Consider the following 21,262-nt stretch of genomic DNA (forward strand, 5'->3'; position numbering starts at 1 on the left):
CAACACGCGTTTCGGAGTTTTTTAAACAAATTTCGTGTTTCCAAGTTGAACCATCGCGATGCCTATGTTTGCACGCACCGATGGCGCTGCGCTTGTGGGATCCGGTCCGACGCCCGATGCAATAACGCAGCCCTGCTGGCCTGGCAGCACGCCCACTTTACGTGGCCAGCTGCTACCGTCACCGAGCCGTGGCTGCACGTGTGCATGACTGCAGAACAAACATCTCGGAAACAACAACGTAGATTTTCGGATAGCAGACGTCAACTGGTGTCACACAAATGCCTCTTAAACAAAACAAGGTCCTCAGAACTTATTCGTTTGTTTCTGATGCTGCCTTGAGCGTCATAACCGCATACAGCTGCCCTCGCCCCAATCAGTTCTAAATGGCCGCATGCCAGTTGTTAAAACATTATGTACAAAACACGGCCCCTGGAGGTCGTCCAATTGTCTGGCGTTGAAAGCATTGTATAAAAAGACGTTATACTGTCCGTCCTCCAAGGCCTATCTTGCTGCATCGGCACATAAACTGAGTGCTGAGTGTTCAGGACATTGGTTAATTGAAAGCCTGCATGCCGACAAAGCCGCGTCGCACGGTAAGTTGATGTCGAGGCGCCATTTGACACCGGTCTGTGGCGACGTCCATGGGCTTACCAATCCCACGCACCCACAAAACGGGCGTTTCGTACGGACTTTATAGCTCCACGAGCGTAACACCAGCAGGTTTCAAATCGATGTAAAAGTATTGCCAGCGTGGAACATAACCACTTGCACTGTGCCGCACCCAGGTGTCATTAAACAACCGGTAAACGACTGAGGAGGGCCTTCAAACAAGGCTTGCCATTCATCCGCCTCCGGGCGCCCCGTGCTGGACGGCACGCGGTCCTGACGCGTTATTGTCCCGAGAATGCGCTAGAAGTGGGCGTCCCAGACCGGACGTCACGCCATGGTGACGCGCGCTCACGGCCGGCGCAGTTACGAACCCCGGCCGTCTGCGGGGGGCGGTTCGTGAGCTTTAACCGCGGGCCGTTCGATCCTCGTCATCACCCCGGCGCCCAGGCCGATCCGATGGACAAACGTCGCAGCCTGACTCAGCCCCTGGCCTGGGACCAGACGCAGAGTAGAGGCTCCGTCGACCGACTGAAGCACGTGGCTCACGTGAAGCCGAGGCGGCTGAGGCAAATCAGCCGCACCGTCTGTAGAGGCGTCGGCAGTGTAATCATGGGCAGCGGCTGAAATCCCAAGCGTCAAGGCGGAAGCAAGGCGACGCAATGACAAGGTCGCACCGTCTGCACGACAAGCTGCCCTACGCGCAGTCAGCGGCGGCGGACAATGCCTCTCGGACACGGTGAGGTCGCGCCCCTTGTCCATCAACCCGTCTCCGCCCGAGCCAATCACAGCGCGAGGCGGACCGCCGACGAATCTGTAGCAGCCGGCGCGCGCCAAGGTCATGGGGTCACGCACGCGCTGCTCTCCGACCCGGACGCGGTCTGCATCAAGGAGCCGCCGCCGCCGCGAGGGGCGGCCGCAGGGTCGGACCACCGCGGCGGTCCATGTGACGCGGCGCTGATAGATCGGGCGCGGAGGCAGCACGGATACGGATACGCGGATACGGATCGCAGCTGGGGGCGACACGTGCCATCACTTTAATGATGCCGCAAAAATTACTGGGCCCGAAGCGGAGCGAGCGCTTTTGGTACAGTCATGGGTGAGGTAAGCGTCCAAGATAGGGGAGGGGTAAGCAGAATTGAGGGTCAAATTGCAGTCCGAAGATATCCTGAACTGAAAGTGACATTTCTGAACCGGATAACCCGAAAAACGTGCATTGTACGCACAAAATTCGGGATACCCGTTCCATTTTGAGAAAATTGGGAAGCGTGAACCCTCCAGCTTGCAACCTGCTGTCATGTCAATTAGTACGCCGAATCTACAGGAGTGGTTTCGAACTGAATTAAGTATTTTAGACTGCCATGGTTATAATGCAGGTTCAGGAAGATGCCCCGTGCAGATGCAGCGTAAATTGCGAATCATGTAACGCTCAATCTATTGATTGAGCGTTACATGATAACACGTCGGTATTTCATCAAGTCACAGGCGCCATAGTCTTCTCGCCACTGTAAGCCCGGGATCCAGCCGCAGTGAACGGTGGCCCACGCTGGCCCTGGTCACGTTTGCTCCACCGTTCCCAGGCCATCTAGATCTGGCCACTTTCGAAAAGCATTTCTGGACCACCTGCCGAGACCTTGGGAGCGTCACAGACTTACGTAGGCGTCTGCTTTATTGTGCAGAAGCCGGCACACTCCGTGGCTCACGAGGCATAATCACATTTACGTGAGAACCGCAGAGCCGCTTAGCCAGCGTGAACGGCGGCTCTCATGCGTGTCGACTCCAGAAGCCCAGCACCCGAAGGAAGGGACGGACGGGCGGCCGAATCGAGCCTGGATGTGACAATGGACACGTGTATATGGACAATAGCTTGAGTGTAATGTGATGCACCCTGTCTCCCGGACGGGGCACAGCGCTGAGTGAATCCAACCGCCCCAGTCATCGACCATTCAGCACAAAGCGATGCACCTTGTCTCCTGGACGAGGACACTCTCTATAGAGCGAATCCAGCCACCCATGTTATCATGGCCGCTTAGGTCCTTGTATCGGCACGGGATTTAAATGCGCCGGTATCCACGTGGCCGCAAATCCTTGCGTGATGCGTTGATCATCCAGTCTGTGGCAGCAAGAGGTTTGCCGCACTGAACCACATCTTCTGATCAGGTGCGCACCATCCGGCCGCTGGGAGATGCAGCACGACCAAGTGCGGGCAGGACATGTGAGCGTGCGTCATGTGCGTGCCCAGCGTACAGCGAAAACCACGCACCTGTTTCCTGACACACATCGCCGGCGCACGAGCACACCTCACTGACACGGCACCAGCTGGCCCTGACCTACACAGAGCTGTCCTGTCTGGTGAACTGGACTAGCCGAGCCATGCCAACCGACAAGAGCCACGCACTGGAAGTGACCGACAGTGACGGGGCAGACGCTGACAAGCGGCACGCAGCTGTCCAACCGCCCCACATAAACCACTGCACTGGTAATACCTCAACTGCTCTTTCGTTATGTGCGAGAGCGAATAAAGGGATGGATCATGTTCACGATAGCATATGACAAGCCAGGGGCTCACGAGTGGACCACTGAAGAACCCCCAGCTCTTCACGAATGCCAGTGAGGAACGATCGCAAGCGACGCACACGCACGCGGATAGCCGGAGCTCCCAGGCGTCCACGGGGCACGAGGCGCTCGAATGAAGATGCGTCGACGATGGCGTTTGAAGACCGGGTCGGCTGCCAGGTCTGGCTTCCCTCCGGTCTGCCAGCGCCAGCGCACGGAAGGCAGCGTCTGTTGTGCTGCGCCACCCGGCGCAAGCCCAACTGCCATCTATATCCGTTGTCGGAGAAGCTCTTCGTACTGAAACAAACAAATACGGGATGTTTTTGGTCGCTTTTGACAACCGAGAAACGATGACAGAGCGGAAATCTTTAATATCGGTTCAGAGAGGGTATCCAAAAGGGGAAGGAAAACATCTGATCGGATGTCTTTCCGAAGTGGTCTGGTAAAACGAGTTCTCACAAAGCATACGTCGTTGCAAAGACCAAACCCAAACTCCGCAAGAGCACGTCCATTTCGATTTGTTGAAATATGTACACGGTACGTCATGTGATGGCACTGTCGCCTCGCGCCAGCCTCCTTGGTCCGCTGCTGGCCGATGGCCACTGACGTCTCACGCAAGCGCCATCTCTGGGATATGAACCCACATGTTGGCTCCACAATAGCCAGATCTCCGCCGCTTTGCAAATTGAAGCACCCATGGCAAAAACACACAGACAGCAAATTGCAACCACCAATTAGGTAACAACCACATTGATTACAACATCCAGGCACGACAATGTACAGCCGAACTAGCCTTAAAAACAGGCTAGCGACACCACACTGACGCCACCTGTCGGCAGCGTCTACCGGCTGCACTTCACACACCTGCCGCCGGTAGTCGGCCTCCATGTTGGCGAGATCATCGACCATGGCGCGGAAACGCTGGCGCAGCGCCTGGTTGTCGATGCCGGCCATTTCGGCCTCCTGCGCCTCGCGCTGCGCCTGCACGTCCGAGATGCGCCTCTGCAGCTGCTCCAGCTGCTCATCCACGTCCGATGGCGAGTCGGCTACCGGCGCACGGCCAGGGTCGCGTCAGAGGCGACGGCGCACGGTCAGGGTCAGCGAGAGGATCCGGGGCAAAACCTGTTTATTGCAGGGGTTAGTCTTGCCGATCCTGTGTAAGACCCACTTCAATGCACACAGGGTGGAAAGAGCCGCGGAATGCGTCACGATCACGCGCGGTTGCCGACAGCTAGGGGCCTGTCTTCAGCATCAGACGGGACCAAAGACCTCTGAAAATAGCAGAGATCAAAGCTAAAACCAGAAGGAAAGACACCACTGATCCACGCAGTCCAAACTGACTGACTTGAAAAGGCGACACTCCACATCCGTTCCACTCACAGTACTCGCGTTTGATGGAGAGGGACGGCGACGGCGTGGACTTGGCCGGCGATGCCGTGTGCGGGAACATGCTGCTGTCGAACTCTGTCTTCACTTGGTTCTGGTCCGCCGTGGTGTCCTGAGGCGAACAGGGGCTCGGTCCAGCGGCGCCGCCCCCTCACGGGCAGGGCACAGATGTGCCACGGCGCGATGTTAAGTAGGGAGCGGAAAGAAAGCAGCGAGGGCTGAAGTCATTGTGGGGCGCTAAGCGATCGATGACGGGCTTTGTGGGAAACGGTCGCTGCGTTATTGTGGGCAGCCACGTACCGTTACGACCAAGAATATATCTGTTCATTACCACCGTCCCGTAGCGTCGCAACAAGCGTGAGTGAACAGCACAGGTAACTGAGAGCATCCGGCACCACGGCGGACTGACCATGGTGTTGGACATGTTGGTGGACTCGCCGCCCGAGAACTTGGACTCGGACATGGCCGAGTCCTCCGGGTCATCGAGCCGGTTGAAGCTGCGGTCGGCCTCCTCGTCGCTGTCGCTCAGCTCCTCCCCGAATATGTCATGCTCGCCTGTCAGCCAGCAGGCGACCGTTACACACGCACACACACGCATACAGCGGTCAGAGTTTCTAAGAGTTCTAAGTCGTCTCAGCAGCACGTCAGGGCCGAGTGGAACGGCCGAGGGGAGCTTAATGGCTGTTACTTCATGAGGAATACGCTCGTCATGCTCTGCATGGCGTCAATACTGATGGCGACGGGTGCCATTGTGCCGTAGCGAATACGATCGTAACTCACTGCGTCATCATACAGCCACTGCGGTGCTGGGCAAATCACAAGTGAAACACCTAATACCAGCCGACGCCTTCCGGGTTTGGCCCTGACCACGACAAGGCAGGGCCCTAAGAGCGCGCCGAGCCGTGGGCATGACGCGTACCGAGCTCCTCCTTGATGGTGGCCAGGGTCGAGCCGCCCGCCTCATCCTTCTTCTTCTCCTCGTCCACCACCTCGTGGCGCACGTGCACCGCCTCGTTGTCCATGCGCAGCAGGCGCTTCACCTCCTTTTCGATCTCGGGCACCTCCACGAACTGGTCGGACGGGGCGCCGCATGAGAACGAGCGGCGCCATCACACTCGGGCACCTCCACGAACTGGCCGGCCGGGGCGCCGCGTGAGAACGAGCGGTGCCATCACACTCGGGCACCTCCACGAACTGGCCGGGCGGGGCGCCGCGTGGGAACGAGCGGCGCCATCACACTCGGGCACCTCAACGAACTGGTCGGACGGGGCGCCGCGTGAGAACGAGCGGCGCCATCACACTTGGGTACCGCACCAACTGTGCAATAGTGCTGTATGTATATGGAGAGATCGAAAAGGGCCTTCACGTGACCTGTTTGACTTGGGGGGGGGGGGGGGGGTAATCACAGGCAGACATACACTGAGCTTTGGCACGCTATCGAAGAGGAGCGAAACTTCGAACTACTTGGCCACAAGAAAAACAGATATCAGTAGTTCAGTTGTTAAACTGCGTGCCGGAGAAACCCGAAGTAAGGGGTTCGATTCCCCGCGGTGCCAGCTCTTCATGCCAGGGTGAGAGGTGAACAACGCCACATAGCCTTAGCAGCCGAGTGCACCACAAAACTGCAATGGCAAATAAAACATAGGCACTTTAATTTGACGTAATGCAGCTCATGCCCGAAGAAATCAAGGAGAGGGAAAGCACCGAAGAATAGCGAAGTTTCATGTTAATACCAGCAATGATTCGCGATCATCAGTTTCCAAAAATCGCTCCGGTGTGCCAGCCGACGGGGGCGGAAAGGCCGCCGTCACATTCCCCGAGCGCTATAAGTTACCAAATATTACCTATCAACAACTACTGACTACTACAAACTAGGGTCGAAGTCATCGGCACAAGGCCCTCCATGGCATGCAGGCGGCTGAGGAAGAGCTTCCGGGCAGCAGGAGCATCACCTTTTTCTTCAGCGTGCGTCGGAAGCGTCGCTTGCGGACGTTCTTCAAGGGCGGCGTCAGGCCGTGCGGGTACAGGTACTTCTTCTCCACCTTACTCGGGTCCCGGCGCTTCTTGTTGGGCGATTCCTCATCGGAGGCGTCGTCATCCTCCTTGCAAAACATCATCTGCAAGCAGGGAGGCATGTAGCAAGACCGACACATCCTGCTAGTAACGCAACTAGCTGGCATGTAGGATGCTTTTCAATTAAACATGGCACAAACAGATGACAGGTGCAGAGACACGCATAAAAAACAGCACAAAACTGACAGAAGGTTGGCTGCAGCCACCAAAAATGATGAATGGGGAGGGGGCAAAACACCCATGCCTGCAGCGCTGTAAAAATGCTGGCAAGATCTCCCTTTACGTTTAATTGTAATGTAGCTGGCGTGATATTCGAACCCCCAGATAAAATGTGGCCTTGGCTGACGACAAGGCGTTGCGCCGTGGCTAGAAAAGGTTTATGACGAGCCTGGGCGCTCACGCCAACCTCCCTTGACACGGTTATGATCTAACAATTTTGAAATTGGATGATGCCATTTAACGCACTTGCCACAAACTTTTCAGCATTTTCCGCCATTGTACTACGCGACCAAGATGATCTACGATCGTTAATCCCTAACAAGGAGGTGATAAGTGCCTCACATGATTAATGAAGACGCGTAACAACACTATGTCTACATTACACCTGGGCCAAGTGTTTTGGATAAAATCTGACTCCACATAATTCCACCACTAATTCGCACGATTACTGCATGGGCCCTTGACAGTGTATATGGCATTGTCACATATCACATGCAGAGTATGCAAAATCCGTCCGTAGAAATCCAGAAAACGCAATCGTCTTTAACGGAAAATGGATGCCACAAACTGAAGTGCTGCGCAGATCCTGCATAAGTGGACATACCTGACAGATATCTGCCGTTTTGTAGAAGTTTTTGCCGTCGATAGTTTTATATGATTCTGTCATGGTTGGCACATCGACAATCTGAAACAGAATCATGGGTATTGGTCATTCAAAAAAGGCTACCACCAGCAATCAGCAAAACATTTGCTAATTGGGTGTCTCCTTCACCCAAACCACTTGCATGACAATTCATCTAGTCCAGGCAACTATTCGATCGGCCTGATGACACAGGCCAGTTGACCATTCTCTACTCAGCATATGGCCTTGGCCCGCGGAACATTTCTGAAGATATTGCTTGGAAGCACGCATATATGAACTAACCAACCAACCTAATGATCTCTCCCTTCTCATATCCTCATCAAGTGAACACACTCGGACCCTCAGCCGACTCCCATCCGCGCCATGTCCTCCGACAGCGACGTCGGCCCTCTCCACTGGCTGTGTCAGCTCGGCCAGCTGGTGAAGGTCGCCTCACCTTGGCCGGCAGGTACCAGTTGTCGAAGCGCACCGTGCCGCGCCGCATGTCCGACTCCATGCTGATGAACAGGCGGTCCTTGATGTTGGACATGCCCTCGCGGATGGCGTGTCGCAGGCTCTGGGCCGGCACCTGCCGACGGCGGACACCGCCCGTAGTGAGCCGACACGTCACTCCCGCGGGTCACGGCTGGTGCTGGCTGCGTGATTCCGCAGCGGGTCTGTTGATTCCATGTGACGTGCGTGGCCGACTGTTCAGTGTGAGCCCAACCCCGCGCCAGCCCCTATTTCGGAGTCACCTCGTCCAGGCTGATAGGCAAGGGGACGAGTGCTACGGCCAGACCAGCTGGGATACAAGTTCCTCATGTACCTGGGGTATACAGGTTATCTTTCCCCTTTCTTTGAAGTGTTTTTTCTAGTGACCAGAGTTGACCCTCTTCACACCCACACATCTGGCCTTTGGATCAATACAAAACAGTGGCACACATAGTCATTATTTTACTGAGCAAATGTCCTGTGTAAAGTATATACATATACCATCCATCCCATTATCATGTCACATCCTAAAGAAATTATTGTCAAGTTGGTTGTGTTTCATGCCAAGGCATTCAATCTGGATGGAAAAGTGTAGCAAGTGTAATGGAAAAGTCCAGCTGAACTACACACAAAGTGTACAAAGCTGTACTTAAAAACTAGTGATTATTCAATTTCCTTTTTCCAATTTCCACACATTTCCTTTCAAGACACAAGCAATGGGCAGCAATCAAAGGCAAAACAGCTGTTGATAACACATGGAACTTACTGGTGGGAGGCGGAGAACAAACTGATTCTCTAGCTCCACTGGAGGCTCGGACCCGGGTGGACGGTTGCTCTTATTCATCCTGGAAGCTGTCAAATCATCACAATCAGTGCTGCACTTAGGAACTATATTTGCTTTGTGTAATGGATCTGTAAAAATTTCCTGGCATGCCACATCACCCAATTGTTTGGCTTGTAACATAAGTCAAGTGCAATCATGTAAAAGAAGTTACATTCATGTTTGTGCCCGTAGCACAGCTGACCAGTTAAAGCCACCTGGCTCCTAGCCCATCCATGGGACAAAGGGGAGATGACACCATGAGGAAGTGGGGAACACAGGTAGTGATCAACATGAGCACATGGAACAAAAACAATGGGCTGTATATGTGTCCTGGGCCACCACTTTGAAGGCAACAAAAAGGACTAGGAGCTACAATGTGCTGCATTCCTGCACTAGTCAATTTCCTATGTCATAAAACAATGCACTTTACATATACTACATAGCAATTAATAATGCATAATTAAACACAGACTTAAACAATAACACCAATGTAGAGTAACACTGAAGAAATTATTGTTCAAACACCAAGCCACAGAAACCAGTTTGGCTTATAATTACACAATTCTTTTGGGGTTAAATTTTTTCAGGTTGCACAGTATATGTTATCTACAGGGGAAGGTTCAACACTCATTGTGAGCATTTTGTGACTTGACACTGGGGCATAGCACTGTGAAGTTAAGGCAGGGGTAAAGATTCACCATAAAATATGCTAGATATATACCATATGGAAGGCTCTCAATTCACCCCCTGAGAGGGATGGCCTATGGCCAGTCACAGTGGCTGCTCAATGTCAAATATGGTAAAGGGCAGGGCAGACAGTGCTGAACACTGTGGCAGATTCAACTGTTGCCACCAAATGATGCTGCTTAGCCAGGATTTGGTGATCATATGGTGAGGCCAGGGCAGGGGTGTAGCTTCCTCTTCAGTTGAGGACTCTCCATCTAGACTTTGAGAAGTCTGGGCCAAGTCCAGAGAGAAGCCTGGTTTTCAATGCATTGGGGGGACAGGTTTGGACATTTTTCACTGCTCTCCCCCCCCCCCCCCCCAACTTATTCAGTAAACCCACACCTCTGGGCTATGGTTCACACATCTGCTGATAATCACCAGCTCTGGTATCATAAATCCCCTCAATCAAACAGGTGTGGACAAAAAAGAAGATGCTGCTGGCAGTATAATGAAACCTGATATCCCAAAAAAGCAGAGTGAAACCTGAATATTTTGTTTTTAAATTTTTGTGACACTAGGAACTGAGCTACTATAACTTTTGAAACACCACCTTATTTTAATATACTGCTACATGACTGCCTGATTGTCCTATGCCATCCTAGCTTTTAGGAAGTCCAAAGACAGGTGCTCTCTTCATCTTACAAATAAGCCCGACTGCAAAATACAGTAGAATTTGGCCATCTCATAAGGTTGGCCATCACATGGCCAGGTAGGGCTGGGGCAAGACTTGGTACTTTGAGCAGGCTTTGGAAATTTTAGGGCAGAAATCCTCCAACAGGATGGCTCAGATCATTTAGGGATAGCTTGTGGTCCCTTGTGGCAGATATTCAGCTAGGGATATATCTTGTTGATTTTCAGTGGTCTACCACCTTTTAGAGACCGGCAAATCAGTAACTACAGTAATTTCATATATTTCCATAGCAGATGAACATAGCTATCTGTTATACCAGCAGTGTATTGAATTATAATATTTCAGTATGGTGCCCTCATATAACAGAGTGACTGGTAATGGTAGAGCTACTGTTATTAATGCATACTTAGTTCTCCATTGAACAAATACTTTGCAAAATAAGTTTCTTGCTTTGACACTTGCTTTGACATGTATGGTTTCACACCACATACACTTCTACCAATAGAGGAATTCTTCCCATGGAGCTTGGAAGATTATGTTTGCAGAGGGGTATATGTTTATCAATGCAGGCCAGGCAACTGAAAAACTCTACTACAAATACCTGACTGTATGCTGCCATATGCTAATATCCCAAATTTGGGTAACCGAGCTCCAATACACACGTAGAGAAATAAAGCATGCATACTCCCCAAAATATTGCAGCAGACCCGGTACCTGAAAAGGACATATACACGGGAAATAATGTAGTTAAATTAGGGCTCAGATTAGCTACAAAACAGAGCATGATAAGCTACAAAACAGAGCAAGATTAGATACAAAACAAACCAGGACCAGCTACAAAACAGAGTGAATTGTTGTCCTGAAAGAACTGCTTTTTGAAGAACCGCCAAATTTTGTTTGAAAAAGTAATGGAAACTAGAAAACCACACTCACACCCTCAAGAACTAGCTCATGATGAAAGTCCGAGACACGACCACAACCTCCATGCACCTGGCCACAAAAAGGGTCAAAATATTGGGGCAACAATTTGCATCATATCCCACAAAACTTAAAAAATCACCTGTAGTTGGCGCAGCCGTCACCTTACAAAACGCCCCGCAACTACACAGCGTCAATGGTAATCCTTATGGGGACAATGCGCTAAGCCATGCCCCACCCAGGGCAATACAACGCTTCACCTTAACACCTTAGGGATCCCACTATCCGTTCGCTTCTAGCGGTGTTTGAAGCAAAGGCGTCAAGCTGGGCTCCTTTGAGTATTTTGGTTTCCAAGTCGATAGAGAATTTTTGCCTACAGACTTGTGAGGGTATTTCGTGGCATCCTGCTGGTCTAGAAATTTCCATAATTTTGCTGAGGACCCGGCGAACAGGCCGTATTGCGGTGCTGATTTCTTGGCTTTGGAGACAAATTCAGGGTGGGGGGGGGGGGGGGGGGAGGGACGATTGCTGAGTTGTGCGTGTAGGCGTAGCGTACTATTATAAAATACTACATCGTCGTGGCAAATGGTGGAGTAGTTGGTTGCGTAGCTATGTAGCGCACTGCGATTTATTTTGAACCGTCCCCTGTTTGGGATCCACCCAAGTTTCTCGTACGGATGCTTAATCACAGCATCATGTGACTCTTGGTGGAAACATCGCACGTAGCTAAGTACGCTGTAAGCACCGCAAAAGCCATACTAACGGGTGCCAGCTGAAGCCATCACGCTGAGTGTGGATAAGTAGTGTGCTAACGGCGGTGATATTGCCTCGCGTCGTAACCTCTCGCTTGTACGGTACTCAGTGATAAGGTTGCAAAGGAGTCAAGTTCTATGTGCGTGATGTGAATACAAATTTACGCTATCAGTATCCGTATCCTCCGAAGATCTCCGCACGCACGTTTTATTGGCAGTTTATATGTTGTCCTATGACCCTGAACCCTGACATTTCAGCTGCCCAATCGATTGGCCGGCCCCGAGGCGCCTAAATCCTGGGTTTACCGCCACCCGGCTCAACATTCGTTAGTCAATCTCGCATGAGGGAAGGAGCAACAGTCAGTGATGCCCGATCCGGGAGTGTGAAAACACGCAAAATATCGAATTGACACGTTAAAAATATTGACAACCCACACCCGACTCAGGCTGGTCAGACATCGCCACACCGCCCAGCCTAAGTGACGCAGTGCGTTGTGAAGCTGGATGGTGTTGTCACTACCCCAGCCGTCGTGCGATGCATACGTGTTGCCTCGTTTTATCGAACCATCTGTATGTGCGGTCACACCGCGGAAATACGTGACTATGGTGAGTTGCACAAGTCGTGTTTAAACGTTGGATTAATCTTCCGCCCTTATATTGCATAAGAACGAATGCAGCTGCCTAGTAGGTCAGAATTTCTTAATGTGATTGCCCATATGCGGGTATATACGGTTGAACGACGATTATGAACCCGCGCAACACCATGGTACCTTACTGATGGATCACTGATAACGCAGGAAGAAAGTGAGACGTTGGTGGGTTTCGGTCTGGTCGTTGCGCTACCACCAATTCCAGCCACTTATGTCAGAAAGGAGAACTACCACGGAACGGAACTGAATCCCTTCAAGTTGGTGTGGGATTAAGCTTGGGCTTGGACTTCAGACGCGCGAGGAGCTGACGTCACTTGTGGCCGGGTGTCCAGCATGGGCACCGAACGATCTTAGGAATACCGACGCCTCCGCGCTGTCTTGATCGGCCCCTCGCGTTCAGTGTTAACCCCTCGTACTTGGTCTGTCTCGCCCTCGGTCTGGCCGCTCTCTCCCGCGGTAAGACCCAGAGAGAGCCCAAGAGACCATGACCTTTTCCACCGGCCCGGTGTGTCCCGCCTCCGCCCCCTTCGCGCTCACCTCCTCATTCAACAATATCACCAGCTACCACTATCATTTTGGTGCTTCTATTGTCAGACTATCGTTTCCTGTGAAGGAGCTAAGCCCAGTGACAACACCTATGTGTTGCGTAATGTGTTCGATGAACGAAAGCTGCAGCATGCACTCCTGGAGGAGTTCGTATTATTCTTTTGTCAATAGCACTATGTTACTGCCCTCAATGCTGCTGACGGAGGAAAAGACCAATACCGCAATGCTGCATCTGTCTGCGGGATTACTTGCTGTTGTATTTTTGTGGACCAGTATATAATGCTGGTTTTATACAACTTGCATCACAATATTGCGGTCGCTTTTTTGTAGTGGTAGCCTGTACACCAGTGTCCCGCTATGATGGATGTTGACTCCTCAAAGTGATTTGGCGGGCCGAGTCATGGAAGTCGCCACAAGGGGACAGGTACGCACAGCTTCTCGGATATAGTCCACTATGTTGCTGGCTCTATATATATATATATATATATATATATATGCATATATATATATATGTATATATACGTATATATATATACGTATATATATATGTATATATATACGTATATATATATATACGTATATATATATATACGTATATATATATACGTATATATATATATATATATATATATATATATATATATATATATATATGCATATATATATATGTATATATACGTATATATATACGTATATATATATATGTATATATATACGTATATATATATATACGTATATATATACGTATATATATATATATATATATATATATATATATATATATATATATATATATATACACACACAAGCTACGCTTGCTGCATATTTTTATCACATCATGTCCGTAGTCACAGCAATGGCATATGGAAGCCTAGTAGTTTGCATCATTTCCGTGTGAACGCACTTGTTTTGTGAAGCTTAATGGGTGCAGTTGTACCTTTCTCTTGCGCACTGAAAATTGAAATAAGAGCACAGTTCATCACTGGGTGCTTCCGTACATATATCATATATAGTCTGTTATGCGCCTTTGGTGCATATATTCATGTATTCACAGGAATAATGCTCGCAGTGTATCTGGCATTGTATTCCGTTTACATGAAGCTTTTCAACATACCAAAATTCCATCTAAAAACATGTGCGTTTCAGGTAATGTAAAGCAAAACATAGGCACTCATCCCCACGTCATTTTAGAAAGTGGTTCTCAACCTTTCCCCAAAACGCTCAGGCACATTCCTTTTCCGCTTACCTCATCAAATATGCCTTGCGAGCCAGCTGTACTTCTGGAAGACACTGATCCAAGCTGTTGTGCCACCGAAGGGTAAGCGACCCTAACCCGCTTCAGCTCCAACATATGGCAAATGTGAAACGACCTTAATGTCAATGCCACGAGCAACACACGTTGATTGTAAAAGTGATGCTGGTTGAGCTGGCTCTTCATCGACCATGCTCGTGTGGGAAAGTTCAACCTTCGTTCGGATCCGAGCAGTGGAATCATTACATAGCAGAGCATTGACCAGAGCGGACTTCGAACAAAAACCCCGATGCCTGGCGTTGCAGTCTCCGTAAGCCGCGAGGCATCGGTCCGTTTGCTGGTATTAGGAGGTGGCCAGTGAGCGAACGAAAACGGCAATGTTTCGGTAAGACATACCTTTGAATGTTTCAGGATGCCAATTCGTTGGTTTAGAAGGTGCTCCGGGAGCATGTTCACCTGTGTCATTAATATATTTATAATTGGAACGGATCAACCTTCACGGCACCGCGAACTGGTCCGGTGGTGAGGCTAGATAAGCAAACATAAAATACCTTTTCTTGTTCTCGGCACTTTTGACCTGTCCGGAGCACATTCTCAAAATTTAACATGCAAAATTTACGCCCCCGTCCAAGATAGTAGACAGATGGCGATGCGTTTAGGACTTACTGCACGAGCAGTTCAAACGCTAGCTGCATTTCATTGGCCCAGTGTTCCCTTCTTTGCTCGTATGTACTGGAGGCGAGGAGGGGGAGGTGAGAAGAGCGTTGAAGGGGCTTAACGGAAGTGTTATACATCTAGATGGGGTTTTGAACTGAAATAGTCGTTTTGAAGATTATTATGTGCAGTTCGCAGCCCTGCCCTTCTTAAGAATTAAAACCCTCCGGTTTTTTAGCTAAACGCCATCGAAAATGTGCAAACTATTCCTTGCAGACTATTTCATCGCCAATCAGGGACGCATGATGCAAAAGCAATGTCATTCAAATCCCGCCCCCCATAGGCCGTGCGAAAAAAACAAGGCCAAGAAGAATATTTTCGTCGAGCCAGCCACATACAGTGAGACCAATATCGAGATTATCGAGAGGTAGAGACGGGTTTTGTGTGAGACCACTATGAGATCACGATCCCTAGTCGACGCGGGTGTCCAATAATTGGCACAGAGACTCTGGTTTAGCATACTGCCCCTTGGCTGAAATGCGATGGAGGGCTCCCCGCTCTGTAATGAAACCCCCGACTGAAACGTGGCCTTTCATTGTCTCATTGTGGACTCCCATCGGAAATTATTACATTCGCTAACATTGCCAGAAGTTCCTGGTCAACGCAAGAGGCCCTCTAGCATTCTGGGTCCAGCCTCCGCCCCCTGTTCAGCAAATGTTACCCTGGCCGTCTCGGGGCCCCTTGCTCTGCTAGGCACTGTGGGCCTCTGACCGGCACGAGAGCCTCATTGTTTCAGGGGTCCCGACCAATGCAAATTGCGGGTTTCCAACCTCTTCCTTGCTCGGGAAATGGGCTCCCAGGGCTCAGACCAACACGGAGCCGATTGTTCGTTGTTGACGATTCTGACCAAAAGAGGCCTGCGTTGCCTTTGGGTGCCTTCAATCGGCGCGTGTGTGTGTGCGACACTACCGGCACCCCCTCCTTCAATCGGTGCAAAAGACTCTGCCAGAGCTTCAGCTAGTCGGACTAACATTTAAGGACTCGGCCCTTCAGACCGGGGTCCTTAATGTGACCTACAGTCAGCCCTTCGTACTTTCCCACCAGATCGTCGGTATCTAGGGGCATTCGGGCCCCTTTGCGGGTCTCTCAAACACTGCCACAAACCGATTCTGTATGCCTTGCTATACGGGATCATTGTTATGAATTGTAATCCCCGGATCGAGACAAAGGCTCCTTCATTGAATCAGAGGCCCCGACCGATGTAAATCACGAACCCCGGCCTTGTCCCTGCTTGGAAAATGAGCCCTGAATCCTAGACCGGCCGCTGGGGTAACCTGGTGTCGATGCTTCACTTGCCACGGTTGGTAAGCCTCCACCCCAGTGGTGTTGTTTCACAAAATAGGCTGGGGGAGGGGCTGAGCGGGAGAACTCTAACCTTCAATGCAAAAATGGGGTTTTCCCGAGGATGGCTCACTTTCCTCTCAACGCATTTAAGTTATGTCCCCCCCCCCCAATTGAATAGAAAACTACAGTACTGCTCTAATGCGTTTCCTCGCCCTGCCTTGGCGGAAGATGTTGTCGTTAGGCATCGTTATCAAATGATAATAACTTGGGGTCGATCGTCGAAACCAGGCTTCGGTGATCGACGCAGGGTCGATGTCATGTGGCGAATTTAGTGGACGATTTTAAACAATTGATTGGACGGGTGCGGCTTTGGGAGTGAAAAAGTGTGTTGATGTGCGCGAGTATTAAAAGCTGCTACGAAAACCCCCGGCTGGTAGCCGTAAGGCGGGCTGTAGGTTGCAACATAGCACTCGCGGTAGGCGTGCTTGACACGGCTAGAGCTGTTTTGGTGGCCATTGTTCGACGACCGCCGCTGTCGGTTTAGTCGGCTGGTGTCGATCGTCAAGTAACACCCCTCGGAACGAAGGCCGTAAACGATTGTACTGTTATGCATATACCCTTATGTATGTATTACTCGAGTCGTTCCCAAAATGAACAGACCATTGACTATGTTTGCCCCGAATCATACACTGACAGTAAATGCTGCTGATTCACGTACATATTGGCATGATCCCATAACGACCGCAGTGGGGTTTTCTCATTCATTTCGTAAACTCATCTCAAATTTTTATTAGAGACCCTCGTAAGCATGGTTATCGGAAATGTTACGTTTAATGTGGTCACATGATATGCCATGACTAAAATAGCAGCAGCGAATAGTCGACATTGATGGCATGAACACGTAGCTTATCACCAGCCCTAATTCAATTGAAGTTATCGGTAATCAATTCTTTTATACAACAACCTATAACTGACAACAAACTGACGTTCCTTAACAGATGCACAAGAAAACATCAAATGTCGTAACCTGTCGATGTGTTGCACGATTTATCGAGACAGTAGGACGGAAACACAAAAAATGGCACATGACATATAGTACATAAAAAAGTACTTACGTGCAGGTGCATTTCCTCCTAAAAAAAACGCAACACATTTTCTTAAAAGGTCTAAAAAGGAAGAAAATTGGCCGGGGATCTCAGAGAGCCGCCGAAGGGTCGCCGATTCCTCCACTGGGCCCACATGGTTGAGGGGTGCGGGCGCCGAGCGTCCAGCCGTCGGCGCGCCATGCCGATGGGCCTCTTAGCACCATCGGCGCCACGATTGTGACCCCAGGGCGCTACACTGTACTGTCCGTGTACTTGTACTGCTTTGGCCTCCGACGGGGTAGGTGTTTCTAAAGGCCTGCCTCGTACTGATCGTCCTGGCGTGCATATTCCGAACGAGCGCCAGGGACAAACAAAACAAACAAAAACCGTACTTGCACATTGAAAAAGCACTATGTGGCCAGAGGCAGATGAATGCGCCGCGAGCCGCGCAGTGCCTCCGCAGAACCAAATCATAATGTTCGAGTACCGAATGAAGGAGTATGCCGTTTTACTCCTTGCGTCCTTTCGTCATTTTCCAGCGCTAAATGATGATTTCTGTCAAACGCGTTGAATACGGTATTGATGGGCTATGAGCTTGGTGGCTACCCTGTACCGCATTGGAGCTAGTTGAGAGGCTGCTCCGGAACGTGGGTCCTTCGAGCAAGTGACAGATTGCCGAGCGGGAACTTTTGGTAGTGGTGATAGGGGCTGAGGCTGGGCCCCTAGTCTTTCTAGTGTGCGTATTTTCCATGCGAGGATTGACCGCAAGGCAACGACAGAACTTCCTCGGCGCCCTCCTCCTCCTCTTTACACTGGGGGGTGCAGCCATGTTTGAAATTGCTTCGGTCCATAGCACTCCGTCGCATTAAATATCATTGTTTCCAAAAATGTCTAATATGTGACATTTTGATTCCCCAGAGATTAGGATGTTAAACTGTATTTTTATGTATACAGCATGCCTTCGCATTCAGCACCATTTTTCACTGCTCGGGCTGACAGCATTCTGGCAGCATCGTTGGCGAATCCCAGTCAACTATAAACTCCCAGGCTTATCTTGAGATATTTCGTTAGGAAAAATCTCTAGCGAATAGTATGCAGCAATACGCTTTAGGGCCACCCCGGAACATCAACACGTCACTTACGTCCTGCAAGCATTTTTAAATGGCGTAGGTACCCTGCCACGCAAACATTCCTGACAGTGAGACTGCTGATCGCCTTGCCAAGACAAGCAGCCTGCAGCCAACCCCAAGAAACATACTTTATTTTATTATATAAGACGTGCTTGTCAAAACAAACTTACGGTTCCGAAGCACTCAGCAACATGGATGGGATTTGCGGCATCACCCACAGTTAACCTCAATCAAACCCATCCTGGCTGCCATACTGGTAAACATCTCAACAAGACTCACGCTTAAAAGAAATAGTGCTATCACATCTTCGCATCGGGCATACTAGACCCATTCATTCTTCCATAATTGCGTGCATGCCATCATGAGTCTGCTGTGTGTTCCACAAGATATGGGCGTTACGGATGTTTTATTTTCCGCACATTTGAACTGAAGTGAATCGCTTTCTTTTACCCTTGAACTTCACAAAGCGGGCATATATCGCATAACTCTGCTTCCCCCAATCCTTTTGTGATATTGACACCCATGCTCATCTGTAACAACTAATCAGCGGGCAGTCTCATCTTCAATGCAGGTGCATCGCTTCAAGAGAGCAGTCATCACTCAAACGAAAGCCCTTGACACCGTAAGTTCTAAAATATCTCCAGTTTTACAATAGCCCTTTATGGTCGCTTAAAGTCTCCGTTACAGTTGTATGGTAAGACCGAGGAAGTCTTCTCCTTTCAAATATTGCGAAGACCGCAAACGACTACACCCATGGATCACTCGACCTCGTCTGGCCATGGGCCTTGATGAGCGACACCTTTCGCAGTGTTGTTATCATAAATGAATGTCGCAAGTAATATTACACAGTCATGTTTGCTTGCTATAAGCGCCTTATGATTCGAACTGCATCAAAACCCGGGCCTCTAGAACTTAACGTTCGGCCCTGCAGCGCAGCACCAATTACTCAAAACATGCGCAATTGGGGAGCGTACCGAGTGTGACGAGTGTCTCGAGTCGGATGCTTGCTACACAAACTGTGTCGAATATTTCAAATGTGCTGCATGCCTCAAACCGATCGCCAACCATACACACGAAAGTACTGAGTGCACTGACTCTCGAATCAACCGCGAACCAAACAATGCTGGTGGGGAGGGGGGTATCGAAGATGTCAATTATCGTCTACAAACTCTTTTCTCTAGAGTCCTGGGCTGATACATAACGAATTGGCCTATGTTACGCTGTTGTGCCATTATCTTAAAGTTTGATCTGCCCTTTTGAATGCCATTTTGCGACCCATTCAGCCCAGCGCAAAACTCCCTTGAACAGTTCCCGAAGTTCGACGGCTATCGAGCGCGGCACCCTTCCAGCGATTATCCACTGGGCCCGCGGGAGCCCCCGCACCGTGCTCGCCAGCGACTGACTGCTGTAGTCCAGCGTAGCGCGAGCACGACCGCGCCAAACCGAGTGGCACCGGCCAACACTTCTAGGTGCAGGTCAACAGTTCTAGCCGTAGGCCAATAGTTCTAGTTATCGGCCAACGGTCCTAGTTGAAGTTGTTGGACAATGTGCTGGTGTGGAAAGACAAACGCTAAGTTACCGGTGCGGGCAGACGCTCGCCCCGAACGTGATGCGGCGAGAGGAATGTCCTTTGCGGTTCGCGCCGGTCGACTGGCGGCTTTCTCCGCTCTTTGTCCGAGATCTTGTTATTGGGAGAACACGAAAGTTGCAGCCTGACATGCAGATGTCTTCCGGAGCCCTCTCTTCGGCGGGATGTGGTGCCGCGGCCGACTCGCTCATGTGGGCAGTGTCTCCCACCTTCCCAATTCAGTCGTGGCAATCTGTCTCTGGCAGCCGTCTTTACTTCCAGCTCTACATGAGCTGGATCGTTTTAGATTTGCTTTAACGTATGTGGCGGTGACAAACTCGATGGCTTCGAAAGCGCAATTAACTCCGTGTTCGCGATCCGTTTCCAGCTGTTGTTCCCGCCCGATAATGCTAAACGTGATAATTTACGTAGACGTTGATGTCCGGCTTCCGCCAACGTATTCTCATTTCTTCCATTTCATCGAAGCCCCATCCAGCGCACATCGTGACCCTAATGCTCTTCTGCGATTGTAACAATGTCATATGGCAACGATAAGTCAGCGCCAAAAGGGCGATGCATGCGCCCACAGAACTGGCGCGGCCATCCGCCGGAGATGATGGCTAACAGCGAGTCGCAACATTGATATCCCTCGTCCATGTAACGACGGCATGGCACTCAAGCGTGCTTAGAGCCGGTATTAGGACCAGTATTCTCAGTCCCTTTGTAATCGGTCTGATGCCAAGCGCGGTTCCCTAGTACCGGGCGATCTCCCAGCTCGGGGGCGCGATCCCCGCTGAGCCGTCGCTGTGTTGTGATACAGCGCCAGTCGAGGGGACGCACTCCGCGGGCGGCGCGCGGCGGACCGCCTCCCGGCGGGCCCGAGAAGCCGCGCGTCAGGCCGCCTCCCGGCAGGCTCGAGATGCCGCGCGGTGGACCGCCTCCCGGCGCGCCCGAGATGCCGCGCGGTGGACCGCCTCCCGGCGGGCCCAAGAGACCGAGCGGCGGACCGCATCCCCGCGGGCTCGAGGCCGCGCGGCGGACCGCCTGCCAGCAGGCTCAAGAGGCCGCGCGTCAGACCACCTTCCGGTAGCTCGGGGCCGCGCGTCAGACCGCCTCCCGGCAGGCGCGAGAGGCCGCGCGCCAGACCGCCTCCCGGTAGCTCGGGGCCGCGCGCCAGACCGCCTCCCGGCAGGCGCGAGAGGCCGCGCGTCAGACCGCCTCCCGGCAGGC

The 21,262-nt window shown here is 51.0% G+C and overlaps 1 protein-coding gene across 2 annotated transcripts; it reads right to left on the reverse strand.

The window, feature by feature from the left end:
• Positions 1 to 2,731: 2,731 nt before the first annotated feature.
• On the reverse strand, positions 2,732 to 11,398 carry LOC119101235 (transcription initiation factor TFIID subunit 7). Of its 2 annotated transcripts, none has more exons than XM_037224538.1 (10): positions 11,313 to 11,398; positions 8,721 to 8,806; positions 7,920 to 8,051; positions 7,445 to 7,525; positions 6,501 to 6,665; positions 5,468 to 5,618; positions 4,958 to 5,103; positions 4,543 to 4,660; positions 4,027 to 4,208; positions 2,732 to 3,459 (listed from the first exon to the last, which is right to left on the reverse strand). In XM_037224538.1, the coding sequence occupies exons 2-10, from the start codon at positions 8,796 to 8,798 to the stop codon at positions 3,430 to 3,432; spliced, it is 1,083 nt and encodes a 360-aa protein (XP_037080433.1). In that variant the 5' UTR covers positions 8,799 to 8,806; positions 11,313 to 11,398; the 3' UTR covers positions 2,732 to 3,429. The 2 variants fall into 2 exon arrangements, with proteins under 2 accessions (XP_037080433.1, XP_037080432.1); XM_037224537.1 differs by having other exon boundaries at positions 11,195 to 11,360.
• Between the last annotated feature and the right edge of the window lie 9,864 nt (positions 11,399 to 21,262).

Source organism: Pollicipes pollicipes, unplaced genomic scaffold (assembly GCF_011947565.3).
Source record: "Pollicipes pollicipes isolate AB1234 unplaced genomic scaffold, Ppol_2.1 Scaffold_4881;HRSCAF=5763_pilon_pilon_pilon, whole genome shotgun sequence".
In the NCBI taxonomy this organism is placed as follows: domain Eukaryota; kingdom Metazoa; phylum Arthropoda; class Thecostraca; order Pollicipedomorpha; family Pollicipedidae; genus Pollicipes; species Pollicipes pollicipes.